Source organism: Lissotriton helveticus, chromosome 6 (genome assembly GCF_964261635.1).
Source record: "Lissotriton helveticus chromosome 6, aLisHel1.1, whole genome shotgun sequence".
In the NCBI taxonomy this organism is placed as follows: Eukaryota; Metazoa; Chordata; class Amphibia; order Caudata; family Salamandridae; genus Lissotriton; species Lissotriton helveticus.
This window is the reverse complement of record NC_136067.1, coordinates 719,051,429-719,072,984: the sequence shown is the minus strand read 5'-3', so window position 1 is coordinate 719,072,984 and position 21,556 is coordinate 719,051,429. Positions and strand designations below refer to the sequence as shown.

General features: G+C 46.7%; 1 protein-coding gene across 2 annotated transcripts in view; it reads right to left on the bottom strand.

Moving 5' to 3' along the window:
• The window catches only part of PNISR (PNN interacting serine and arginine rich protein), a 356,148-nt gene that overhangs the window by 147,451 nt on the left and 187,141 nt on the right, over positions 1-21,556 (bottom strand). For both annotated transcript variants that reach the window (XM_078648213.1, XM_078648214.1), the window contains exon 5: positions 11,000-11,192. In XM_078648213.1, coding sequence (XP_078504339.1) covers positions 11,000-11,192 — 193 coding nt within the window. The remainder of the gene's footprint in view (positions 1-10,999; positions 11,193-21,556) is intronic.

The following is a 21,556-nucleotide window of genomic DNA, read 5'->3' as shown; positions in this document are numbered from 1 at the left end:
TATTTCTGGTGCTAGTTTGGACAGGACATGCAATATTGTTTCCCCTTCTTTGTTAAGGTAGAACTTTGTTGCCGATCTGAATTTGTACTGTTTCCCTTGATATGCATGTGGGTTCTAGCACATTTATGAGCTTTATAGTTCCAGATACCTCCACAGACTACTGATGATAAATATTTCCATTTGTCCTTTCCATCCCCTGTTGACAGCATCTGTTGTAATGGACACAGAGGGAGTTAGTTGCTTGAATGGTCTGCCTGTTGAGATGCTTTCTATTTGACAGCATTGCATTTCCCTATGTTCTCCTCTGTGACAAACATTAGATCCTCCCAGCTGCCTGTGACCATTGGCTCTGGAGCAATTATTGAATTGGTCTCACGTGGAGTCCAGTGTGAGGGAATAAAGGGAATACACAAGGATATCGTTTTCATTAGAGTTAACACAGTTCTCACTGTAAAAGGTTGCCCCTTCTCGTGAAGGCTAATTGTGTGTGCCAATGCCAAAATTCTTTTTTGCACCGGGAGTGCTTTGGCTTCCCTCCAGTTCAAGGTTGCCCAAGAAAACCTTCTTCCCCTTGGGAATTGGGGAAGATTTCTACATGTTTAGGGAAAATGACAAGCTGTGTAGCATTTGAATCAATGGCTATATGCTCTTTTGGCATGGTTGCAAATTTGCCTTAACTAGCCAGTTATCCAAGTACAGGAACATATGGATCCCAATCTTCTCAAGTGCAATGCCACTACTGCAAGACATTTTGCAAACACTTTTGTTACCGATTTTATCCCAAATGGGAGCACCCTGGATTGATAATGTACACTATCTACAGCAAAACTGTGGTACTTCTTGTGTCTAGTGTTCATCAGTACGTGCGGGTAGGTGCCCTTGAGGTCTGTGGTTTCCATGTGATCCTGGCTGTTGAGGGCTGAAACCGGTCCTACGATGCTTGTTTCCAGTCCAGGGAGGACCTGGCCTGGCAGTTCGGGCTGGACTGTTCCCATTGGGTGCAGTATCAAGACTGATTTGCATATGGCTGGGTCCAAACTGGAATGGCATGGTGAGCAAAAAAACGACGGATTTAGGCCCAGATCTCTGTACTGGGGTGAATGCATGACATTGTTCTGCATTCTGTCCATCAATTCTTCTTTTTGCATTTGCCATCTGGCTTTGAGCAGACGTTTCTTCTCAACTTCCAGGACCCAGTATCCTGCGCCTAGCGTTGTAGTCTACATTTTCACTGCTGAGTTGTCTTTTCCTTAAACTCCTTCTCCCCTTCCCTAGTCCGGATACCCTTTCGGGATCAAGCCAAAGTCAGAGTTTGTCCCCAATATTATATCGAATAGTTTCTTACCTGTCGGTGTAGTTTTGCGGCTTGAAGATCTTTCTGGATTCACTATGATGTGCATATTCCGCAATCTGGTGGTTGGGTCCGGAATCGTAGTCCTTTTTTCTCTTTTTTTTTGTCGTAGCCCAGGTGGGCGCCGACGTCCTACCATTTGGTGTACCTTCGGTGACGTCGGCGTGCTTCCGGCGGAAGCTACCATCCTCGGGCGTCATCTTCGGATTCTTTTTTCTATCTCTTTTTTTCTTTTTTGTGTTTGTAATGAATCCATGGCTATGTTTGTTAATCGTTTTTTCAACGTAATTCTTTTCAGGTATCTTTTTCACGTATCTTGTAAGCTTCAACTTGCTTTCTTTTCTATGTGTTTCCACCTTCTTCTCCAGCCTCATCTTTCTGGTGGAGGCGGGTGGGTTCGCTAGTGAATCCAGAAAGATCTTCAAGCTGCAAAACTACACCGACAGGTAAGAAACTATTCGTTTTGCAGCGTGAATCTTTCTGGATTCACTATGCTGTGCATAGATTTTGTAGCGGTTCTCGTTACTTTTGGGGCGGTTGGGTGGAAGAGGAGCGTTGGTTGTTGAATATATGTTGAAGCACCTTTTGTCCTACTTGTGCTTCTTTGTTCATTTGTACATCCACGCAATAGTGCTTCGTGAACGTGTGCACTGAAGCCCTTGTTGCCGCCAGGCATATGTCCTGAATTGGTGTGTTGGCCAGAAAGGCAATTGTTGCTCCTTTCTTCCTGGTGGAGTGGGCCTGTGCCCCTCCTGTTAGCTCCTGGCCCGCTTGTTTGTGGCAGAATTGTATTGTCTGTGCGATCCATCGAGCTATGGTGTTTTTAGTCACTGGTTTGCCCATGTAACTGTTTGAGAAGGATACGAAGAACTGTTTGGTTTTACTGTGTCCTTTCAATGTAGTGCATCACAGCCCTTCTTGCGTCTAGAGTGTGGAGCGACCTCTCAGCGCTTGTAGTGGGGTTTTGGAAGAAGCTAGGGATCTTAATACTCTGATTCATGTGAAACCTTGACACCAACTTTGGCATGAAATGTGGGTCTGTTCTCATCACAACCCTGTCACTGTGTATCTGGATGTAGGGTTCCTGCAGTGTGAGTGCCTGCAGTTCGCTCACCCTTCGTAGCGAGGTGATTGCTACCAGAAAGGCCGTTTTCATAGTTAGCATTTGCAGTGATGCTTTGTGGATGGGTTCGAAAGGTGCTTTCATGAGCTCCGTCAGTACCACATTTAGGTTCCAGGCCGGTGGCGGCATTCTCTTTGGTGGCGCTATTCTTTTAGCCCCTTCCAGGAATCTTTTTACGACTTGGGATGTAAAGAAGCTTCTCCCTGTTTCTCCCCTTGTGTATGCCACAATCGCTGTCAGGTGCACCCTCAGCGAGGATGAGCTTAGCTTAGCTTTAATTAGGTGCGTGAGGTACCTTAGCACCGTAGATTCCCTGGTCAGTTTTCTATGGAGTTTTTTCTTGCAACACCATTGAGTGAATCTTTTCCATTTTTCCCCATAGCATTTGCGTGTGCTGGGCCTTCTTGCCTCTCTCGCAGCACCCGCAGGGTGCTCTCTGGTAGTTTTAGATGTGCGAACTCTAAGTCCTCAGGAGCCAGGCTGAGAGGTTGAGCCTCTCCGGCTCTGGGTGTAGAACTTCTCCGTTTTCCATGGAGAGTAAGTCTCTTCTTTTTGAGAACTTGTGGGGGGGACCCTGCGCCATCTCCATTATCTGAGAGTACCAGGTCTGTCTGGCCCATTGTGGTACCACCAGGATGAGCGTCATGTTGCTCGTCATGCATTTGTTGAGAACCCTGGGGATCAGTGGTATCGGGGGAAAAGCGTAGGCAAATGTTTTTGACCAGCTTATCCATAGGGCATTCCCCTGGGACCGTGCCTCTGGTTGCCTGGATGCAAAGTATTGGCATTTTGCATTCCGGCGTGTTGCAAACAGGTCTATTGTTGGTGTGCCCTGTCTCCTGAATAGTCTCTCTGTTTCCTGAATATTGAGTTCCCGCTCGTGGGACGCTGAAGTCTGCTTGCTGAGCCAATCCGCTTCCACATTGTCCTTCCCTGGCAGGTGTATGGCTAGCAGGTCTATTTTTAGTGGTATAGCCCATCTCCAGATTTCCTGTGCCAAGCTTGACAGAGGGAATGATTGAGTTTCCCCCTGTTTGTTTATGTAAAACATCGTTGTGGTGTTGTCTGTTTGTATTAGCACCTTCTGGTTGTACAGGTGTTTCTGAAAGGCCTTGAGGGCTAGCAACACTGTTTTCAATTCCAGGTAATTGATGTGTCTGACTGCATCTGTAGGGCTCCACAGACCCCTCACTTTGAGCCTGTTCATGTGTGCGCCCCATCCCTTCTGGGATGCGTCTGTGGTGATGGTCACTGTTGGGTCCGGTGGGGTAAGAGGTTTCCCTACTGTTATTCTCTCCTTGGTCCACCACCTTATTTCTTCCTGCACCCTGTGCGTTACAACCACTAGATCCTCCCAACTTCCTGTAGCTTGTGACCATTGCTGTTGCAACCACTCTTGGAGTGGTCTCATTTGTAGGCGTACATTGGGGACCAGGTGTATGCATGACGCCATCATCCCCAAGATCTTGCTCACAGTCCTCACTGTCAGAGCTCGCCCCTTCTGGCAGTGAAGTTTCTCCCTCAGTAGGCTGAGTGTTCTCTTTTCGCTGGGTAACACCCTGCATTGGACGGTGTCGATTTGAGCTCCCAGGAAGATTTTCACTTGCTCCGGTTCCATCGAGCATTTTCCCCAGTGTATGGAGAATCCCAGGCTTGCTAGCGTTCGTGTGACCTGTTCTGCATGATCTTTGCATGTCCTGTAAGAGCTTGCCTTTACGAGCCAGTCGTCGAGGTAGGGGTACACGTGTATCCCCTTTCTTCTTAGATGTGCGGCCACTGCCGCGAGGCATTTGGTGAACACCCTTGGTGCGGACTTTAGGTCGAATGCCAGGGTCGTGAATTGGTAGTGATCCTTGTTCACTGTGAATCTTAGCATGTGCTTGTGCTGCCTGTTCATGGGGATGTGCAGGTACGCATCTTTGAGGTCTATGGTGGACAAGAAGTCCCCGGCCTTTATCTGCGGGATGACCTCTTGTAGGGATGTCATCTTGAATTTTTGAGTCTTTACGTATTTATTTAGGAACCGTAGGTCCAGGATGGGTCTTAGACTTTCGTCCACTTTTGGCACCAGAAAATAGTTTGAGTACACTCCCTTGTTCCGTTCTTTGAATGGGACCCGTTCGATGGCCGCTTTGAGGAGGAGTTCTTGAGCTTCCTCTTGGAGTAATCGCAGCTCTCTTCTCGAGTGCTCTCTTTTCTTTGTCTTTCTGTTTGGTGGTCTCTTTTCCAAATCTATGCAGTATCCGAACTGCATAATGTTGAGTATCCACCTGTCTGTTGTTATTTTTCTCCACTCCTGGAGAAAAAATCTCAATCTTCCTCCTACTGGCGTCACATGTTCCTTTGTGTCTTGTCCGTGTAGCCCTCTCCTCTTTGTTTTCCCGTGCTCCTCCCCCGGAGGGTTCGAGTGGGAGAGCACCTTTTTCCGTGTGAAATCACTTAGAGGGGGGTTGTTCACCGCCTCTCCTTCTCTGGCCCCGTCCATTTCCTCTTGATCGAAAGGACTGGCCCCCGCTCTGGTAGTTCCAGTTTTGCCTCTGCTGGCCCTGGTGACTTTGGTTGTCACTCTGTTGTCCCTGGTGGAATGCCTGGTGTGATTGCCCTTGCTGGTTTCCACCCCTGCCGTTCGGCCTCCGTGTAGGAGTGCCCCTTCTCATCCCCCTGAATTGCAGGGCCCCCATGGACCTTGCCGTCTCGTTGTCCTTCTTCAGTTGGGTGAGCTTCTTATCAACTGGGGCTCCGAACAGTGTTTCCCCGTTGAAGGGTGTGTTCAGGATGTTGTTCTGAACCTCAGCCTTGAAGCCTGAGATCCTGAGCCAGGCTTCCTTCTCTCTGTGATGCCTATAGCCATCAGTCTGCTGGATGTTTCTGCCCCATCCAAGGCTGTCTTCAGGCACGAGTTAGTGATGCTTTTCCCCTCTTCCACAAGGTGTGATGCCCTCTCGCGGTATTGTTCCGGGAGGTGCTTGAGCAATTGGCCCATCTCATCCCAATGCTGGTATTGATGTCTATTCAGGAGGGTGTTGGAGTTCGCCATCCACCAGTGCGTTGCGGCGTTCCTCTCTATTTTCCTGCCAGTTAGATCCATCCTCCTGCTTTCCTTGTCAGGTGGAGGTCCAGATGTTGTGGGGACGTTTGCCCTTTTTCTGGCCGTTGCAGCGATTATTGAGTCTGCTGTGACGGATCCCTTGATGTATGCTGGGTCCTGGGAGGAGAATTTGTATTTCTTCTCAGTCCTCGGCGTTACTGATCTGCATGTAGCCGGGTCCTTGAAGGCTTCCTTCCCCTGGTCTGTGATACTCTTTAGCATGGGCAAGAACTGGCTTCTTGTCTGCGTGGGGAGCAATGTCTCCAGCAGTAAATCTGCTTTTGGCTTCTCCTCTTCCAGCTTAACTCCATAAGCTGCTGCCGCCTTCCTGACCACCCCATTGTACGCCCCAATGTCATCCGGTGGCGAAGGCCTCGTGGGGTAAGTCTCCACAGCCTCCTCCGGGTTTTCGGCCTCGATGTCCTGCCATTCCTGGTCTTGGGCTGTCGAGGAACCTGAGCCGTAGCTTGACTGCTGCTCCCCGTAATCCCCTTCTGTGTAGTAGAGGTCTTCTTCCTCTTCGTGCTCCGAGGGGTCCGGAGTTTTCGGCGTCTCATCGACGTCGAACTCCTCGTGCTCCTGTACCTCAGCGACGGCCGGTGCTGGCTTCGAGGGGGATCCTGTAACTTCTCATCTTTTCATCCAAGTCCTTCTTTCTCTGAAGGATGTTCTCCATTTCGGCCTCAAGCCTTCTTTTCTTTCTCTGCATCTCTGAGGCCTGCTCGTCGTCGAGCGTTTCGGCTGCTCTTTTCGGAGGCGGCGGCGGCGAAACTTTCTTCGGCTCCTTTTCCTTCAAAGTCGAAGACCCTTTTTCGGGGGCTTGCTTCGATGACCTTTGCTTTTCGCAGGTCTTCGGCCTCCGGGAGTCCTTCTCTAAGGATCCGCTGGGCTCTTTTTCAGAGGATGCAGCTTTGGACGTCGAAGTTTTCGGCGTCGGTGCTCCTTTCGAGGCTCTGGGCTCTGACTTTCGAGAGTCTGCCTCTGGCTTTTGAGACCCTGTGGGGGTTTCCGGGGTCGTAGACTCTCCTACCTTGTCAGGCGTTTTCTTATCGGTCTCTGCGACCGTGAAGTCATCTGGACCTTCGGCAATGTGGTCCTCGTCGTCGGTGGAGAGGCCCAGTTCGTAAAGCGTCGGGGCCTGGCCCTTGTCCTGCATCGTGTGGTGAGCTGTCCTCTGTCTCTCTCGAACTCGGAGTGTCTTCGGCTTGAAGACGGAGCAGGCGTTGCAGTCTCTGCTCTCGTGGTCGATTGGCAGGCAGAGGTTGCAGACCGGGTGCTGGTCCTTCTGCGCGAACTTGTGGTGGCAGTTTTTGCAGAATTTAAAGGGTGTCTTGTACATCCCTGCGCTCAGGGGGCCCCCTGTGTGCGCATTCCTCCAAGGACGTCGAAGATCTCGAAGTCCTTTCCTTTCTTCGTTGTCTCTTCTCTGATGGTCCTCTTCTCCCGATCTTCTCAGGTCTTTACCGTCGAAGAGTTGCTGTATTTCCTCCTTTTCTCCTCCAAAACTTCTGGAGCTTCACGCGACGATCCAGACCCAACGGCGGAAAAAAGAATCTGAAGATGGCGCCAGAGGGTGGTAGCTTCCGCCGGAAGCACGCCGACGTCACCGAAGGTACACCAAATGGTGGGACGTCGACGCCCACCTGGGCTACGACAAAAAAAAAAAAAAGAGAAAAAAGGACTACGATTCCGGACCCAACCACCAGATTGCGGAATATGCACAGCATAGTGAATCCAGAAAGATTCACGCTGCAAAACTGTGTTTAGATCTGTGGGGTTTCTTGTGTTTTGACTTCCCTTTACCTACCAAGTACTTCGGTGTCAAGGGTAATTTCAAAGACTTTGAGCCCGAGGTTGTTGGCACGGCCTTAATGTGACCCTGAGGAATTGCAGGCATACGCCTTCTGAGTGCTTGGTGTTTAGATGGCTTTGACCTCTGATCTACCCATCTCCAACCACCCGCCCATCCCCCAGGGTTCGGTTTCTTCAGGGTTTCTTTTGTTGCTTGACAGTTCCAAGTCCCTAAGACAGGGCAGGCTGGCATGTAACTGTGTCATGGCATAGTGTGCAAAACATTTTCTCCCAACTTTAAGAGCCTGGTAACTCAATGCACAGCTCACAGCCTTCAGACTTCTGGCCACTGGGCAGGAAAAGTCTGCAATCCTTGCAATCCTTTTTGAGCGAGCTTGTGGTGGCACTTTGGACAAAATCTATAGGGGATATTTTTTATCTTGAAAATAAATTGCAAAACGGCTATATCAGCTAATAAAAAACACTTTTATAAAGTTGCCTTTGACTATATAAGATGCCTGATATGCCAGCTAGGTTTGTTTATTTTAAGCTGCTTTAGGCCAGGGCATAGTGGCTGGAATTTTGTAAAGGTACCTGTATAAATTCAGTTACATCACATTGCATTGAATTCTTTATAAAGTCCAGCAAGCAGTAAGAAGACTTGAGCTTAATTAGGGCAAAAAAACAAAGTCAATGTCAAGCCAAGGACGCTGAATGATAGTGAACGACTGGGAAATACAGAAGATCTCCAAAGTGAATGGGTGGTGTCTCTGATTCTAGTTGTATTTTATGGCATGTTAATGAGAAATAAGCTACTTTCAGTTGATGGTCAGTGAAGTATAAAAAATAAAGTGAAAAAGATTATTAACACTGCCCTGGAGAAACATGTCTGGGTAAAAACACAATGCTGTTTTCTTTAAAAACAAGATGTGATCCTCTGTAGATACAGAAGCCTTACCAAAGTGCATAGATAATTAACAAAACGCAGGTAAGCTGATGTCAAGAGTGATGGCTGTCCATTTACCTAGAACCACATGCTATGGTTAAAAAAGACGACTTAGATTGCATATCTAGACAAATGAGGAAACTTGGCAGATATTCCCAATATGAGTTCATTGATGGTCTGCACACATGATTACAAGTCAATAAGCAATTGATTCACAGTTGTGGTGAAACAGGTACCTCCAGCAAAATTGAGGTAAAAAAACATCTGTAGCTTGTTAATATGATTAGTGAATAAAAACTGCAACCAAGATGACCTCTTGTCTCCTAGATCACCAGTGTGAAATGAAGGGGTCGAGAGGTCCTAGTAGAAATGGTGAAATCCTTATTTGAAGGAGGCATGGGTACGTATGACGGTAATAATTTTGGGTTTCACATATACTAGTGCTGAGCAACTGGCTGGAAGTAAGCCATATCCATGGTTTAAACTATAATCAATGGCGGTCTCATACACACTCCACATGCTAAATGGGGCTGTCTTCCTGATCATCATTCCTACGCCACACCCACAGTGTCCATCACTTGGGATAAGGCCCAAAGTAGAGTCAATTGGACAGGTACAATGATGGGAGAAGTCCTCCCCTCCCAAAGTGAAACATGAATTCTACAGGTTACCACCCTGGAGGAATTTCAGGATTCCCTTAAAGTGAACACATAGGTTTCTCTAGGTTGAAGAGTGTTTGCAATCAGGACATCTAGAGGTCATTCACTGACTAGCGGATTAATTTGTACCTATACACACCTCAATTTTACAAATACCAGAAATTTTGACAACCAAGCCTCCTGCCCCTACCTTACATCAAAGATGTGGTTATGGCCCCAGCGTCAAATCCCATAGAGATCAACTCTTAACAGGTAAACTCAACACGATAATTACAAAGATTACAAAACTCTAGTGTTAACTCCCTCGATGGGTCTGACCAGCTGTTGGGGGGGCTAGGGTAGCAGATGTGAATACACGGTCTAATAAGGGTTTTGAGGACGCTTTTGCTAACATCAAGAAAGGCCAATGTTTGTATATGTTATGTTATGTTATTAAAGCTTCTAAAGTGTGCTTTTATGCAAGGGTGTCCTAGGGCTGAGCACTGTCTGACCGCTTTCCATGGGTGCAGAGGATTTTTCAGAGAACAGCCATGTCTTTAACCCCTTCCTGAAGGAAAGGAGCTCAGTGGAATTCTCAGCTGCACTGGTAGGTTGTTCCAAGCTTTTGCGGTACGGACTATCTTTGACTGACAATGTATTTTGCAACAAAAAAAACACTACAAGAATGAAATTGTGGAAACTGAATAGAGAGAACATGTCTGTGCTGTCTGATTGAACATGGAGATCTTCCTCACACCACTTATGGATGCACAATAATGCAAATTATACTGCTATTGAAAATGTCCATTAGATGATAACAGATGCTTTTACACAGCATAAGGCCTTCAATCGGGTTCCAAATTCCACAAGGCGAACCCTTATATACCCATTTGTTTTAAACAAACAAGTTCTATATGCTGTTCTTAGCTTATTGTAGCTATTGTAAAGCCTGAACAAAACAAGTAGATTAAAAAAAGCTTACCAGTACTCCAATGGAATAAGCCACATATTACGGACAAAAATTATTAAAATTATGACCACTGCATACAGTAGCACAAAGAATTCGCGCTGGCTCGCTTTGTTCGCCATAAGTTGGCAGGGTATGCTCAGACGTGAGTCCCTTGCTCACTTTGCCACTGGAATCAAGCAAGCATGGCTGAAGACGGCTGAAATGCCAGAAACCGGTCCTAGGAAGCTGGTTTCCGGGCAGGGAAAGCATGGCTTGGCAGTTCGGGCTGGACTGTTCCCATGAGGCACAGGGTCAGACTGATTTGCATATGGCCATGTCTGAACTGGGGTGGCAGAGTGGGCTAAAGAACGGTGATGGATTAAACCCAGATCTGTTGACAGGGTGTGAGTGTTTGATTGGTTCAGATGCTCCGTCCATCACCACCCCCTTTTGTACCGCTTTGTTCGCCATAAGTTGGCAGGGTATGCTCAGACGTGAGTCCCTTGCTCACTTTGTCACTGGATTCAAGCAAGCCTGGCTTAAGACGGCTGAAATGCCAGAAACCAGTCCTAGCAAGCTTGTTTCCGGTCCAGGGAAAGCATAGCTTGGCAGTTCGGGCTGGACTGTTCCCATGAGGCACAGGGTCAGACTGATTTGCATATGGCCATGTCTGAACTGGGGTGGCAGAGTGGGCTAAAGAACGGTGATGGATTAAACCCAGATCTGTTGACTGGATGTGAGTGTTTGATTGGTTCAGATGCTCCGTCCATCACCACCCCCTTTTGTACCGGCTTGCAAAGTATGGTCAAGAACGCTCAGGTTGACTAGGATATTAGTTAATATGAACTACAGACACAAATAAAAAATGAAATGAAAGAGAAGACATCTAAAAAACTGTACAAGGTTTTAATTTAAAAATAAAACCAAGCAATGTGGACTAAATGATTAAATTGTGTAATATGGATTATGCTATTAAACATAATTTTATTCGTTTTTTTTTTATTAACCCTTCAATGCAACAACATACCAAACATGGACCTCAATGTTGCATAAAGACATTTTAAAAATGCAATGAAAAATATACTTATAGAAAAATAAATTATTTAAACATACCAATTTGGGGAGGCGGCTCTGGTGGCTTCACAGGTACTGGAACAGGTGAACGCTGGCGATCCCTAAATGAGGTCCTTTCTCTGCGATTTTGTTGCGGTGCTGGAGTTACTGGGGGAGCTGGTGGCACTGGAGGTCCAGGTTGCCAGTAAGGAGGATGAAAGCCTCCCTGTGGTGGGCCAAAAGAAGCACCATGCTAAAAGAGGAGATCATTATTATTTTTTTTCCATCAATACAAATGCTATCTCTTTTCATCAATTATTTATGAATGAGCAAGTTACTTACCTTCGCCAACGCACTTTCTGGTGGATATTCTATCTAACTACAGATTCCTCACAATATCCCCAGGCACCAGACTGGATCTGAAGGTTTAAACAAACATTTTCCCACACACCGGCAAGTGGTGCCGTGTGGCTCCACACTGGCTTTGTTCCACCCAGGAAAGGACGATGGAGCCGCATACAAATGCCAACTGTGTGTCAACGTTAGTTTCCTTCTTGAATCTCTGCGGCCTCGGACATGGAGCCCAACAATATTCAGATGAACTAGTGCGCTGATCTAAAATGTTGAACTTTTTAGATGGGAAAAGTGACCATTCCACAGAACAGGGTGGTGGGAGGGTAGTGATTAATATGCAGTTAGAGGGTCCTACAGAAGGTAAGTAACTTGTTCTTCTGATGGATATTTTTAATAGCAGGTGTGTCACCTTTACAACAGATACCAAAACAGTACCTCCCAAGGTGGTAGGACTGTGGAATGGCTCAGACAAAAACTCCTGCAGGACGAACAGCTACTATGCACTTCCAGTCAGACCTGGCTGTCAAGGCAGTAGTGCTTTATGAATGAACATGTGCATTGATGCCCACATAGTGGACTGAGAGATGTCAAGACTAATCACCTTGACCGTGTTCTTTTCAGCACTGACTTGCCTTTCACTCCTCAAGAGAATCCCACAAAAGGAAAATGCTACTTACCAGAATGCATCTGTTCTTGGCATGTAGGGCTGCAGAACCACACACTTTTGCATAGATTGCATTAGATCACCATCTGGTGGTGGGCCCGGATGATTACACTTTGTTGTTGTCTTGGAAGAGTCTTTGTCTGCTGGGTGACTCCTCCCTTATACCATAGTGCGCATGGTCATCTACTCCATCCTCAGATTGTTTTCCCCATTTGGGAAAATGATGGAGTTGTATTGTTACAGATAAGTATGAGACCATGTATTGTGTACCAAAATAAGATAATACTGGAACAGATATAGGTAGCCGGGGAGGCGGGTGGGCGTGTGTAGTTCTGCAGCCCTACATGCCAAGAACAGATGCATACTGGTAAGTAGCATTTTCCGTTCGAGGCATATGGGCTGCAGACCACACACTTTTGCATAGATTGCACAGCAGTTTCTCCCTTAGCGGCGGTCACCCACATCTGTTGCAGTAGTTTGAAATAATGTCTTTTGTACAGCCTGGCCCACACTTGCTTGTTGTTTTGCTTCCACATATACACAATAGTGTTTTGTAAATGTGTGTGTAGTAGACCATGTAGCTGCTTTACAGATATCATCTAATGGTATGTTTCCTAAGAATGCCACAGATGCTCCTATCTTACGGGTAGAATGAGCCCTAGGCGGAATGGTTAAAGTACGTTTTGCTTTGTGGTAACAAATTTGAATACATTTAACAATCCACCTGGCAATGCCTGATTTTGAAATCGGATTGCCTTTATGTGGAGGCGAAAAGGACACAAACATTTGTTTAGTTTTACGAAAAGGTTTTGTCCTATCTATGTAGTATAGAACCGCTCTTTTCACGTCTAGTGTGTGAAGAGCTCTTTCTGCAACTGCTTGCGGTTGTGGAAAAAATGCTGGCAACTCAATGGATTGGTTGAGATGGAATGGTGAAATGACCTTTGGCAGAAACTTTGGGTTTGTCTTGAGAACCAGTTTATAATGATGAAGTTGTATAAATGGTTCTTGAATTGTTAATGCCTGTATCTCACTCACTCTTCGTAGTGATGTAACTGCCACTAAAAAGGCAACTTTCCATGTAAGAAACCGTAACTCACACTTATGCAATGGTTCAAATGGTGGACCCATAAGTCTTGTGAGAACAATATTTAAATTCCAGACTGGAGAAGGTGGTATTCTTGGAGGAATTATTTGTTTAAGTCCTTCCATAAACGCTTTGATTGCAGGTCCTCTAAACAATGACAAATGTTGTCTGTTTTGGAGATATGCCGCTATAACCGCTAGATGTAACCTAATTGAAGAGTATGCTAAATTAGATCTTTGCAGATGTAATAGATAGCATATGATGTTTGTATTGAAACATCCAGGGGGTTAACGTTGTTATTTGTACAATATACAACAAATCTTTTCCATTTTGCCACATAACATGCTCTAGTGGTATGACGTCTTGCCTCTTTAATGACATCCATGCAATCAGGAGGTAAATTTAGATATCCAAACTAAGACTTCAGGAGCCAAATCGCTAGATTGAGCTGCATTGGGTCTGGATCATAATTTCTCCATGGTTCTGTGTTAGTAGATGTGGGGAGAGTTTTAGTTTGTGATGTGGTACTACAGAGAGCTGCAGTAGCGTTGTGTACCATGGCTGTCTCGCCCACGCTGGTGCTATTAGAATCAATGTGAGAGAATGTTGTCTTAGTTTGCGTACCACTAATGGAATTAGTGGGAAAGGTAAAAAAGCGTACGCAAATTTGTTTGACCAGTTCATCCATACCGCATTTCCTTTTGATAATGGGTGTGGGTACCTGACAGCGAAGCTTAGGCATTTGGAGTTGCTTTGTGTAGCAAACAGATCTATCTCTGGTTGTCCCCAAATTTGAAAGAATGGCTGAGGAACATTGAGGATGAAGCTCCCATTCGTGTATCTGTTGTCTCAGACGACTTAACAGATCTGCCAATTGATTGTGAACTCCTGGTAGATGCTCTGCTAACAGAATTTTTTTTTGAGGAATGGCCCATCTCCAAATGCTCTGCGCCAGCTGGGAGAGCTGTAGGGAGTGTGTTCCTCCTTGCTTCTGAATGTAATACATGTTGCTGTCATATTGTCCATCCGGACTAGTACAGTTTTGTTTGATATGTAATGTTGAAAAGATTTTAGAGCTTGAAAGTTTGCTAGTAACTCCAGATAATTTATGTGAAGTACTCTTTGTTTCATTGTCCATATTCCTTGTACTGTGTGACTTTGTAAGTGCGCTCCCCATCCCGTGAGAGATGAGTCTGTGGTCAGTATTATTTGTGGAACTGGCTCTGTAAACGGCCGGCTCTTGGAAAGGTTTTTGGTGTTCCACCATTGCAGAGAGCGATGCGTCCGGTCGTCTACCACCACCAGATCGGTTATCTCTTGTTGAGCCCGATTCCACTGACCCGCTAAGCATTCTTGTATGGGGCACATTTGTAGCCTTGCGTATGGCACTATGAAAATGCAAGATGGATTAGTTACTTACCTGTAATCCTAGTTCTCTTCCAGGGGTATACTCATCGAAGTCATAAGCACTGAATAATCCCGCCCACGTGCGGGACCCCGGAGCAATAGCCAATAATATGCATATATCTACATATATAGATACATATAAATACGCATAAAATAACCATATATATATATATAGATAGATAATATGCATATACACATACATATGCAGCCCAATATAACCATACTAGGCTCAAAAAACTGCCACAATTGCCTGTAAAATCCTTACATTTGCTAAATAAAGACATATAAAATAAATTATATGACAATGCAAAGAAGAAAACAGTGCCTTGGTTTTCTTTGAAACACACAACCTTTATTTCCAAAGGTAAAAACAGGCAGGATCATAGAGGCAGCTTTAGCCTAGATAGGCTGCATTGTAACAGAAAAATCTGGCGTAGTGCCTTTAAGACCTCCAGGCTCCCATCATGCACCACAGGTGACAGTTAGGTCAGTTCTTTTGGACAGCGTATAACAGTGTGATAACTGCATGGGTAACATGTAAAATAGACAGCTCTGGTATTCGCCCGGGGAGGCGGGTGGGTGTGCTTATGACTTTGATGAGTATACCCCTGGAAGAGAACTAGGATTACAGGTAAGTAACTAATCCTTCTGTTCCAGGGGATACTCATCAATAGTCATAAGCACTGAATAGAGTAGCAAGCCCATCCCATACCCTGCGGACGAATACCAGACTCTCTAAACAGCATACTAATATATATATATATTACCCAAACAAATTCCTCAGGGATGCCTGACCAACCTGGGCATCCGCCTGAGTATCCGAATCAAGGCAGTAATGGCGAGCAAAGGTGTGAACCGAACGCCACGTAGCTGCCTTACAAATTTCATGAACAGGAACATTTTTAAGCATTGCTATAGTAGCAGCCTTTCCTCTAGTGGAGTGCGCTCTCGGTTTGCTCGGGAGCTGCTTCCGTGCCAACTGATAGGATAACGTAATGCATGACACAATCCATCTAGAAATGGACCTCTTAGAAGCAGGCAAGCCCGTATTCAGAGGACCGTAGTTGTAAATGTACAGGAATGTAAATGTACAGGAATTTATATAGCGCAAATCACCAAGCGGTTTCTAAGCGCTTGCTTAGGGAACCCGTCTTGGTATTCCCCTGTGAGATAACCCCGGCAGGGTATCCGCAAGGTGAAAGCCAGGCATCCCGCCGCGAGGGGCCGTTGTGGAGATTAAGCAAGCTATTGCCCAGAGTCGCAGAGTGTGAACCCGTGAATCGAGTAGGCACCGGAGCGAGAATTGTCGAGTCCATGGACATTTTAGGACTCAAGACCCCGCCGAGCCGGGAATTGAACCCTGGTCCCGGGCTGACCTCTGCTTCCAGGTCTGCCTCCTCTAACCAGTGAGCCACACTTCTCCAAGTGTTCACAAACAGATGATCAGTCTTTCTAACACTCAGTTTTATCAAGATAAAACTTCAAAACTCTTTTCAAATCCAAAGAGTGTAAAGCTTTTTCAGCTGGAGTGCTCGGATTAGCAAAAAACGTAGGCAGCGTCACTGACTGGTTAATGTGAAAATCCAAGACTAACTTAGGAAGGAATCTTGGATGAGTCCGAAGCACCACTCTATACGCATGGAAAACGAGATAGGGTTCTGTAGCACAAAAAGCCTGAATCTCGCTCACCCTGCGCGCAGAAGTGATGGCTACAAGGAAGGACACCTTCCACGATAGATGTTGAAGGGAGGCCTTATGAATAGGTTCGAATGAAGGACCCATCAATTTAGACAAAACCACATTAAGCTCCCAAGGAGGAGAGAGAGCCCTCACGGGAGGATACACTTTCCTGAGACCCTCCAGAAAATCCTTCACAACTGGCATTTGAAAGAAAGAAACCTGGGTAGGGGACTTTCGATAAGCTGTTATTGCTGCCAGATGGACCTTTATAGAGGAACACTGTAAACCTGCTTTGGCCAAAGAAAGTAAGTATGGTAACAGTACCTGTTCCTGACCTCGAATAGGGGCATGACCTTCAGCAGCACACCACATGAAAAAACGCTTCCACTTGAAAGCATACGACTTTCTTGTAGAAGCTCTCCTTGCCTCTCTTAAAATGTGCATACAGTTCTGCGAGAGGCCTAGATGTCCATACTGGACGAACTCAGGAACCATACTGCTAGCTTCAGGGAGGGCAGGTTGGGATGGAACACCCTGCCGTTCTCTCTGGTCAGCAGATCCGGACAGCAAGGAAGCCTAGTGTGCGGTACTTTGGATAGATACAGGAGATCCGGGTACCACCATTGGCGAGGCCAATCCGGAGCCACCAGGATCATGTCTGTCTTGGACTTGTACAGCTTCTTGATCACCAAGGGAATGAGTGGAATCGGTGGAAAAGCGTAGAGTATTGTCTCTGACCAGTCCATCCATAGAGCATTCCCCTTGGACCCTCATTGTGGGTACCTGGACGTGAAGACGCGGCATTTTGCATTTTCGGCGTCCGCAAAGAGATCGATTTCTGGTGACCCCCAGGCCTGGAATACATCTCTTATCACTTTGTCTTTTAAGACCCAGTCGTGTGCTTCTGCGAAGTGTCTGCTTAGGTCGTCTGCTTGGATGTTGAGGACAGATGGACAGCTGAAATTTTCATACCCCGAGCCAGAAGCCACTTCCAGATTGCTTGCGCTTCCAGCGACAGAGGTCTGGATCTCGTTCCGCCCTGCTTGTTCAGATAGTACACCGTTGTTGTGTTGTCCGTCTGAACAAGCAGAGAGGATGTCTTGATCGCGGGAAAGAAAGCCTTGAGAGCTAGATGGACAGCTCCGAGTTCCAACATGTTTATATGATACAGTCTTTCTTTCTCTGACCATACTCCTTGAACTTGAAGGGACCCCAGATGGGCGCCCCATCCCTGAAGGGACGCATCTGTCACCAGCGATCGTTTGGGCATGTCCTTTTGAAAAGGCACTCCCACTACCAGATGACTCCGCTGCATCCACCATCGAATGGAGATCCGCACTGACAGAGGTAGTGACAGTTTGTCCTCCCAACGGTTTGAAAACTGGGACCACTGGTCCTCCAGAGACTGCTGCAGAGGTCTCAAGTACAGCCTGGCGTTCGGAACAAGGAAAATGCAAGACGCCATGGACCCTAGCAGAGACGAGATCTGTCTGGTCGTTGGTCGAGGAATCTTTAGTAAGTTTTGACACTTGAGGAGAATGGAGGATAGTCTCTCCTCCGAAGTATATGATTTTGCGTCCTTTGAATCTAGCAGTGCGCCGAGATAGTGTATCCTCTGCGTGGGGTTGAGGATAGACTTTTTGAAGTTTACGTGCAGGCCCAGCCTCCGCAGCTGATGTATGCAGAACGTGAGATGTTGCTGAAGCAGAATCGGAGACGCACTCTTTAGCAGCCAATCGTCTAGATAGGGATAGACGAAAATATGCCTCTTCCTTAGGAAAGCCGATACGACTGCCATGCACTTTGAGAAGGTGCGAGGAGCTGACTTTAGCCCGAAGGGCAAGACTGCGAACTGGTAATGGCTGGTTTGTATGCAAAACCTTAGAAATTTCCGATGCTTTGGGGCGATGGGGATGTGAAAATAAGCATCTTGAAGATCTATGGAGCACATCCAGTCCTTTTGATGCAGAAGTGGAATTATTTGATGTAACGCCAGCATTCTGAACTTGTCTCGCCGAATGAACTGATTGAGGCGCCTGAGATCTAGTATGGGCCTGAACTCCTTGTTTGGACCTTTCTTTGGAACTAGAAAGTATCGGGAGTAAATGCCTTGCCGACGCTGTGCCCTCGGGACCTCCTCAATGGCTTTCTTTAAGATTAATGCAGACACCTCCTGCTTCAAAAGATTAAGTCGATGGAACACAGTCTTTTGAGGAGGAATGCAAGGTGGAGGAGACTTGAATCTGATTGCATATCCATTTTGTACAATATTCAGCACCCATTTGTCGTTTGTGATGTTTTTCCACTCTTCCAGGCAAAAACGAACACTTCCCCCCCACCGGAGTGGGTAACGGGTTTATGTTGTTGCTGCTTGTTTCAAGGTGCAGACTGTCTGGAAATGCCACCCCTTCCTCTACCAGGACGACGCTGGGAGTACTGAGATCTTCCCTGATTCTGCTGTGATGACCATTGAGGGGTTTGAACCCTCTGCTGGTTCTGTCTCCGATCGTAAGGACAGTATTTTTTCTTAAAGTCCTTTCTCTTTTCGAGACCAACAGCTCTCACAGTATCATGCTCCGTTTTCATTCTTGACATCTCATCGTCAGCATGAGAACCAAACAGAGATTTTCCAATTAACGGCAGATTAAGAATTCGGTGTTGCGCTTCAGGTTTAAGACCCGTAAGCCTTAGCCAAGCTGAGCGTCTTGCACAGAGCCCATGAGCATAGCCATGTGTAGACAAGTCGGAAGCATCCGCAGCTGCGCTAATCACCTGGTTAGCCACTAGCCCACCCTCATGAAGGATTTCAAGAAAATCATGCTTGTCTTCTTTGGGAAGTTTTTCTGTAAAACGAGCCAAGGAATACCATAGTGCGCGGTCATAGCGACCCAGTAAAGCGGAGGCGCTGGCAACCTTCATGTAGGAAGCAGAGGTGGCACACATTTTCTTTCCTACGGAGTCCATAGCTTTGCTGTCTTTATCAGGAGGCACAGATGATGATGCCGCTCCTGTCTGATTCTTACGTGCCGCAGAGACGATGACCGAATCAGGTTGTGGCTCAGACCTCAGAAATAAAGGATCATTGTCCGGAGCCTTATACTTCTTTGTGATCCGCGAAGGAACCTCTCCCAAAGATGCAGGAGTTAAGAACTTGTGCTCCGCAGGCTCTAACAGACCTGGAACCAGAGGGAGTAACGGCCTTGAGGATAATTTCTGATGCAACGTTTCGAAAATGACCGTTGTCTTGGCAGTAGAGACAGGCATCTCGATATTAAGTTTCGCTGCTCCACGACAGAGAACTTCATTAAAAGTAATCACGTCATCAATCCTACTTGGAGGAGTTGATGACAACGTTGACGAGTAGTTCCTCTTGGAATTTGTAGACCTTGTCGAAGATCTATCATCGCGTCTTCTAGAAGAGTGGTGACGCGAAGACCTAGGAGAGGGTGAAGTTCGCCTTCTCTGCGATGGAGACTTTCTCGGAGGATTACGCTCACGCGGAGAGTGCACCAGCTGTACAAGAGGTGATCTTGATCTTGAAGCAGGTCTGACCGACACAGGAGACCTGGAATAAGACCTTGGAAGGTTGATCCTCCTTATCTTCCAGTCTCTGATCTCTCCCAGCCATTGTGGCGAGATATTAGCCCCTGTAGGTGAAGGTGCTCTTGAGGGCTCTGGAGAGATTTGTACAATCCGCAGCCCAGGGGAGGAAGAAGGACTACTAGAAGTCACAATAGAAACCTTAGACCGGTCTTTGGACACCGTTCTAGGCCTCTTTGCTGCAGGAGACGTCGACGACAGCCTCCTCGACGTCGATTTTTCCAACGGCGATTTCCTCGACGGCGACTTCCTCGGCGGCGTCCTCCTCGGCGGCGTCCTCCTCGGCGGCGTCCTCCTCGGCGGCGTCCTCCTCCTCGGCGGCGTCCTCCTCCTCGGCGGCGTCCTCCTCGGCGGCGTCCTCCTCTTCGACGACGATTGCCTCTTCGGCGTTGACGTCATGCCCCTCGACGGCGATGATTTTCTCGGCGTCGTGCCTCGACGCCGCATGGCTGGGGCTCTTCGACGTCGAAACCTATACTGCCCGGTTCGACGTCATGGCACCTCTTGACGGCGACCTTGACTGATGTTTCGAGCCTCTCGACGGCGACCGTCGATGAGACGACGTCGAGTCCTGCCCTCTTGCAGTTGTAGGAGAGCCAGACCTGGACCGCCTACGCTCATGTCGCTTCTCACCTTCTTCGACGGCGAATTCTTTTCGACGGCGAGGGATGTTTCGACGTCGACGTATGCCGCGACGGTTATTTTGATGCTGATTTTGAGCACACAGGTACCTTAGAAGAAGATCTGTCCCTCGAAGTTGAAGGAGACCGATGTTCTCTCTTCTCCCCTCTGTCCTTGCTCTCTTTGTATTGAGAAGAAGGCTTCCTGGAATGAAAATCTTCTCTTCCACTCACAGTTTCTCCCCTGTCATGCAGGGAGTGAAGCCTGCTCTTCTCTCTCTCTCTCAAAGTCCTATTTGACAGCTTGCTGCAGTGGTAGCTGAGTTCTGGCTTGTGAGAAGATGGTAGACAAGCTACACAGACCGAATGAGGGTCTGTCTTGGCCATTTTTTTACCACAGGCCGGACACTTGACAAATAAGGCCGGCATTATGACTGGAAAAAAAAGCCAAAAAACAGCAAAAAATTGTTGGATTAGTCAGATAATGACTAAAGACGTCGAGTGAACACGAAAAAAATTAGAGAAATACCAGAAGAAAGTGAAAAAATATCACCAACTGGCGAGCTCAATGCTCCAGGATCCTCACAGAAGGTGCCGGAAAAAAGAACTGACCTAACTGTCACCTGTGGTGCATGATGGGAGCCTGGAGGCTCACAGAGGACTTAAAGGCACGGCGCCAGATTTTTCTGTTGTTACAATGCAGCCTATCTAGGCTAAAGCTGCCTCTATGATCCTGCCTGTTTTTACCTTTGAAAATAAAGGTGTGTTTCAAAGAAAACGAAGGCAGTGTTTTCTTCTTTGCATTGTCATATAATTTATTTAATGTCTTTATTTAGCAAATGTAAGGATTTTACAGGCAATTGTGGCAGTTTTTTGAGCCTAGTATGGTTATATTGGGCTGCATATGTATGTGTATATGCATATTATCTATATATATATGGTTATTTTATGCGTATTTATATGTATCTATATATATATGTAGATATATGCATATTATTGGCTATTGCTCCGGGGTCCCGCACGTGGGCGGGACTATTCAGTGCTTATGACTATTGATGAGTATCCCCTGGAAGAGAAGCCATCATTCCTATTAGCTGCATGAACACTCGAGCTTGTAGTGAGTGTTGTGATTGGAATTTTTGTATGAGATTCTGCATAGCTTGTATTCTTATTAAGTTGAGTTACGCTACTGCCTTGGAGGTATC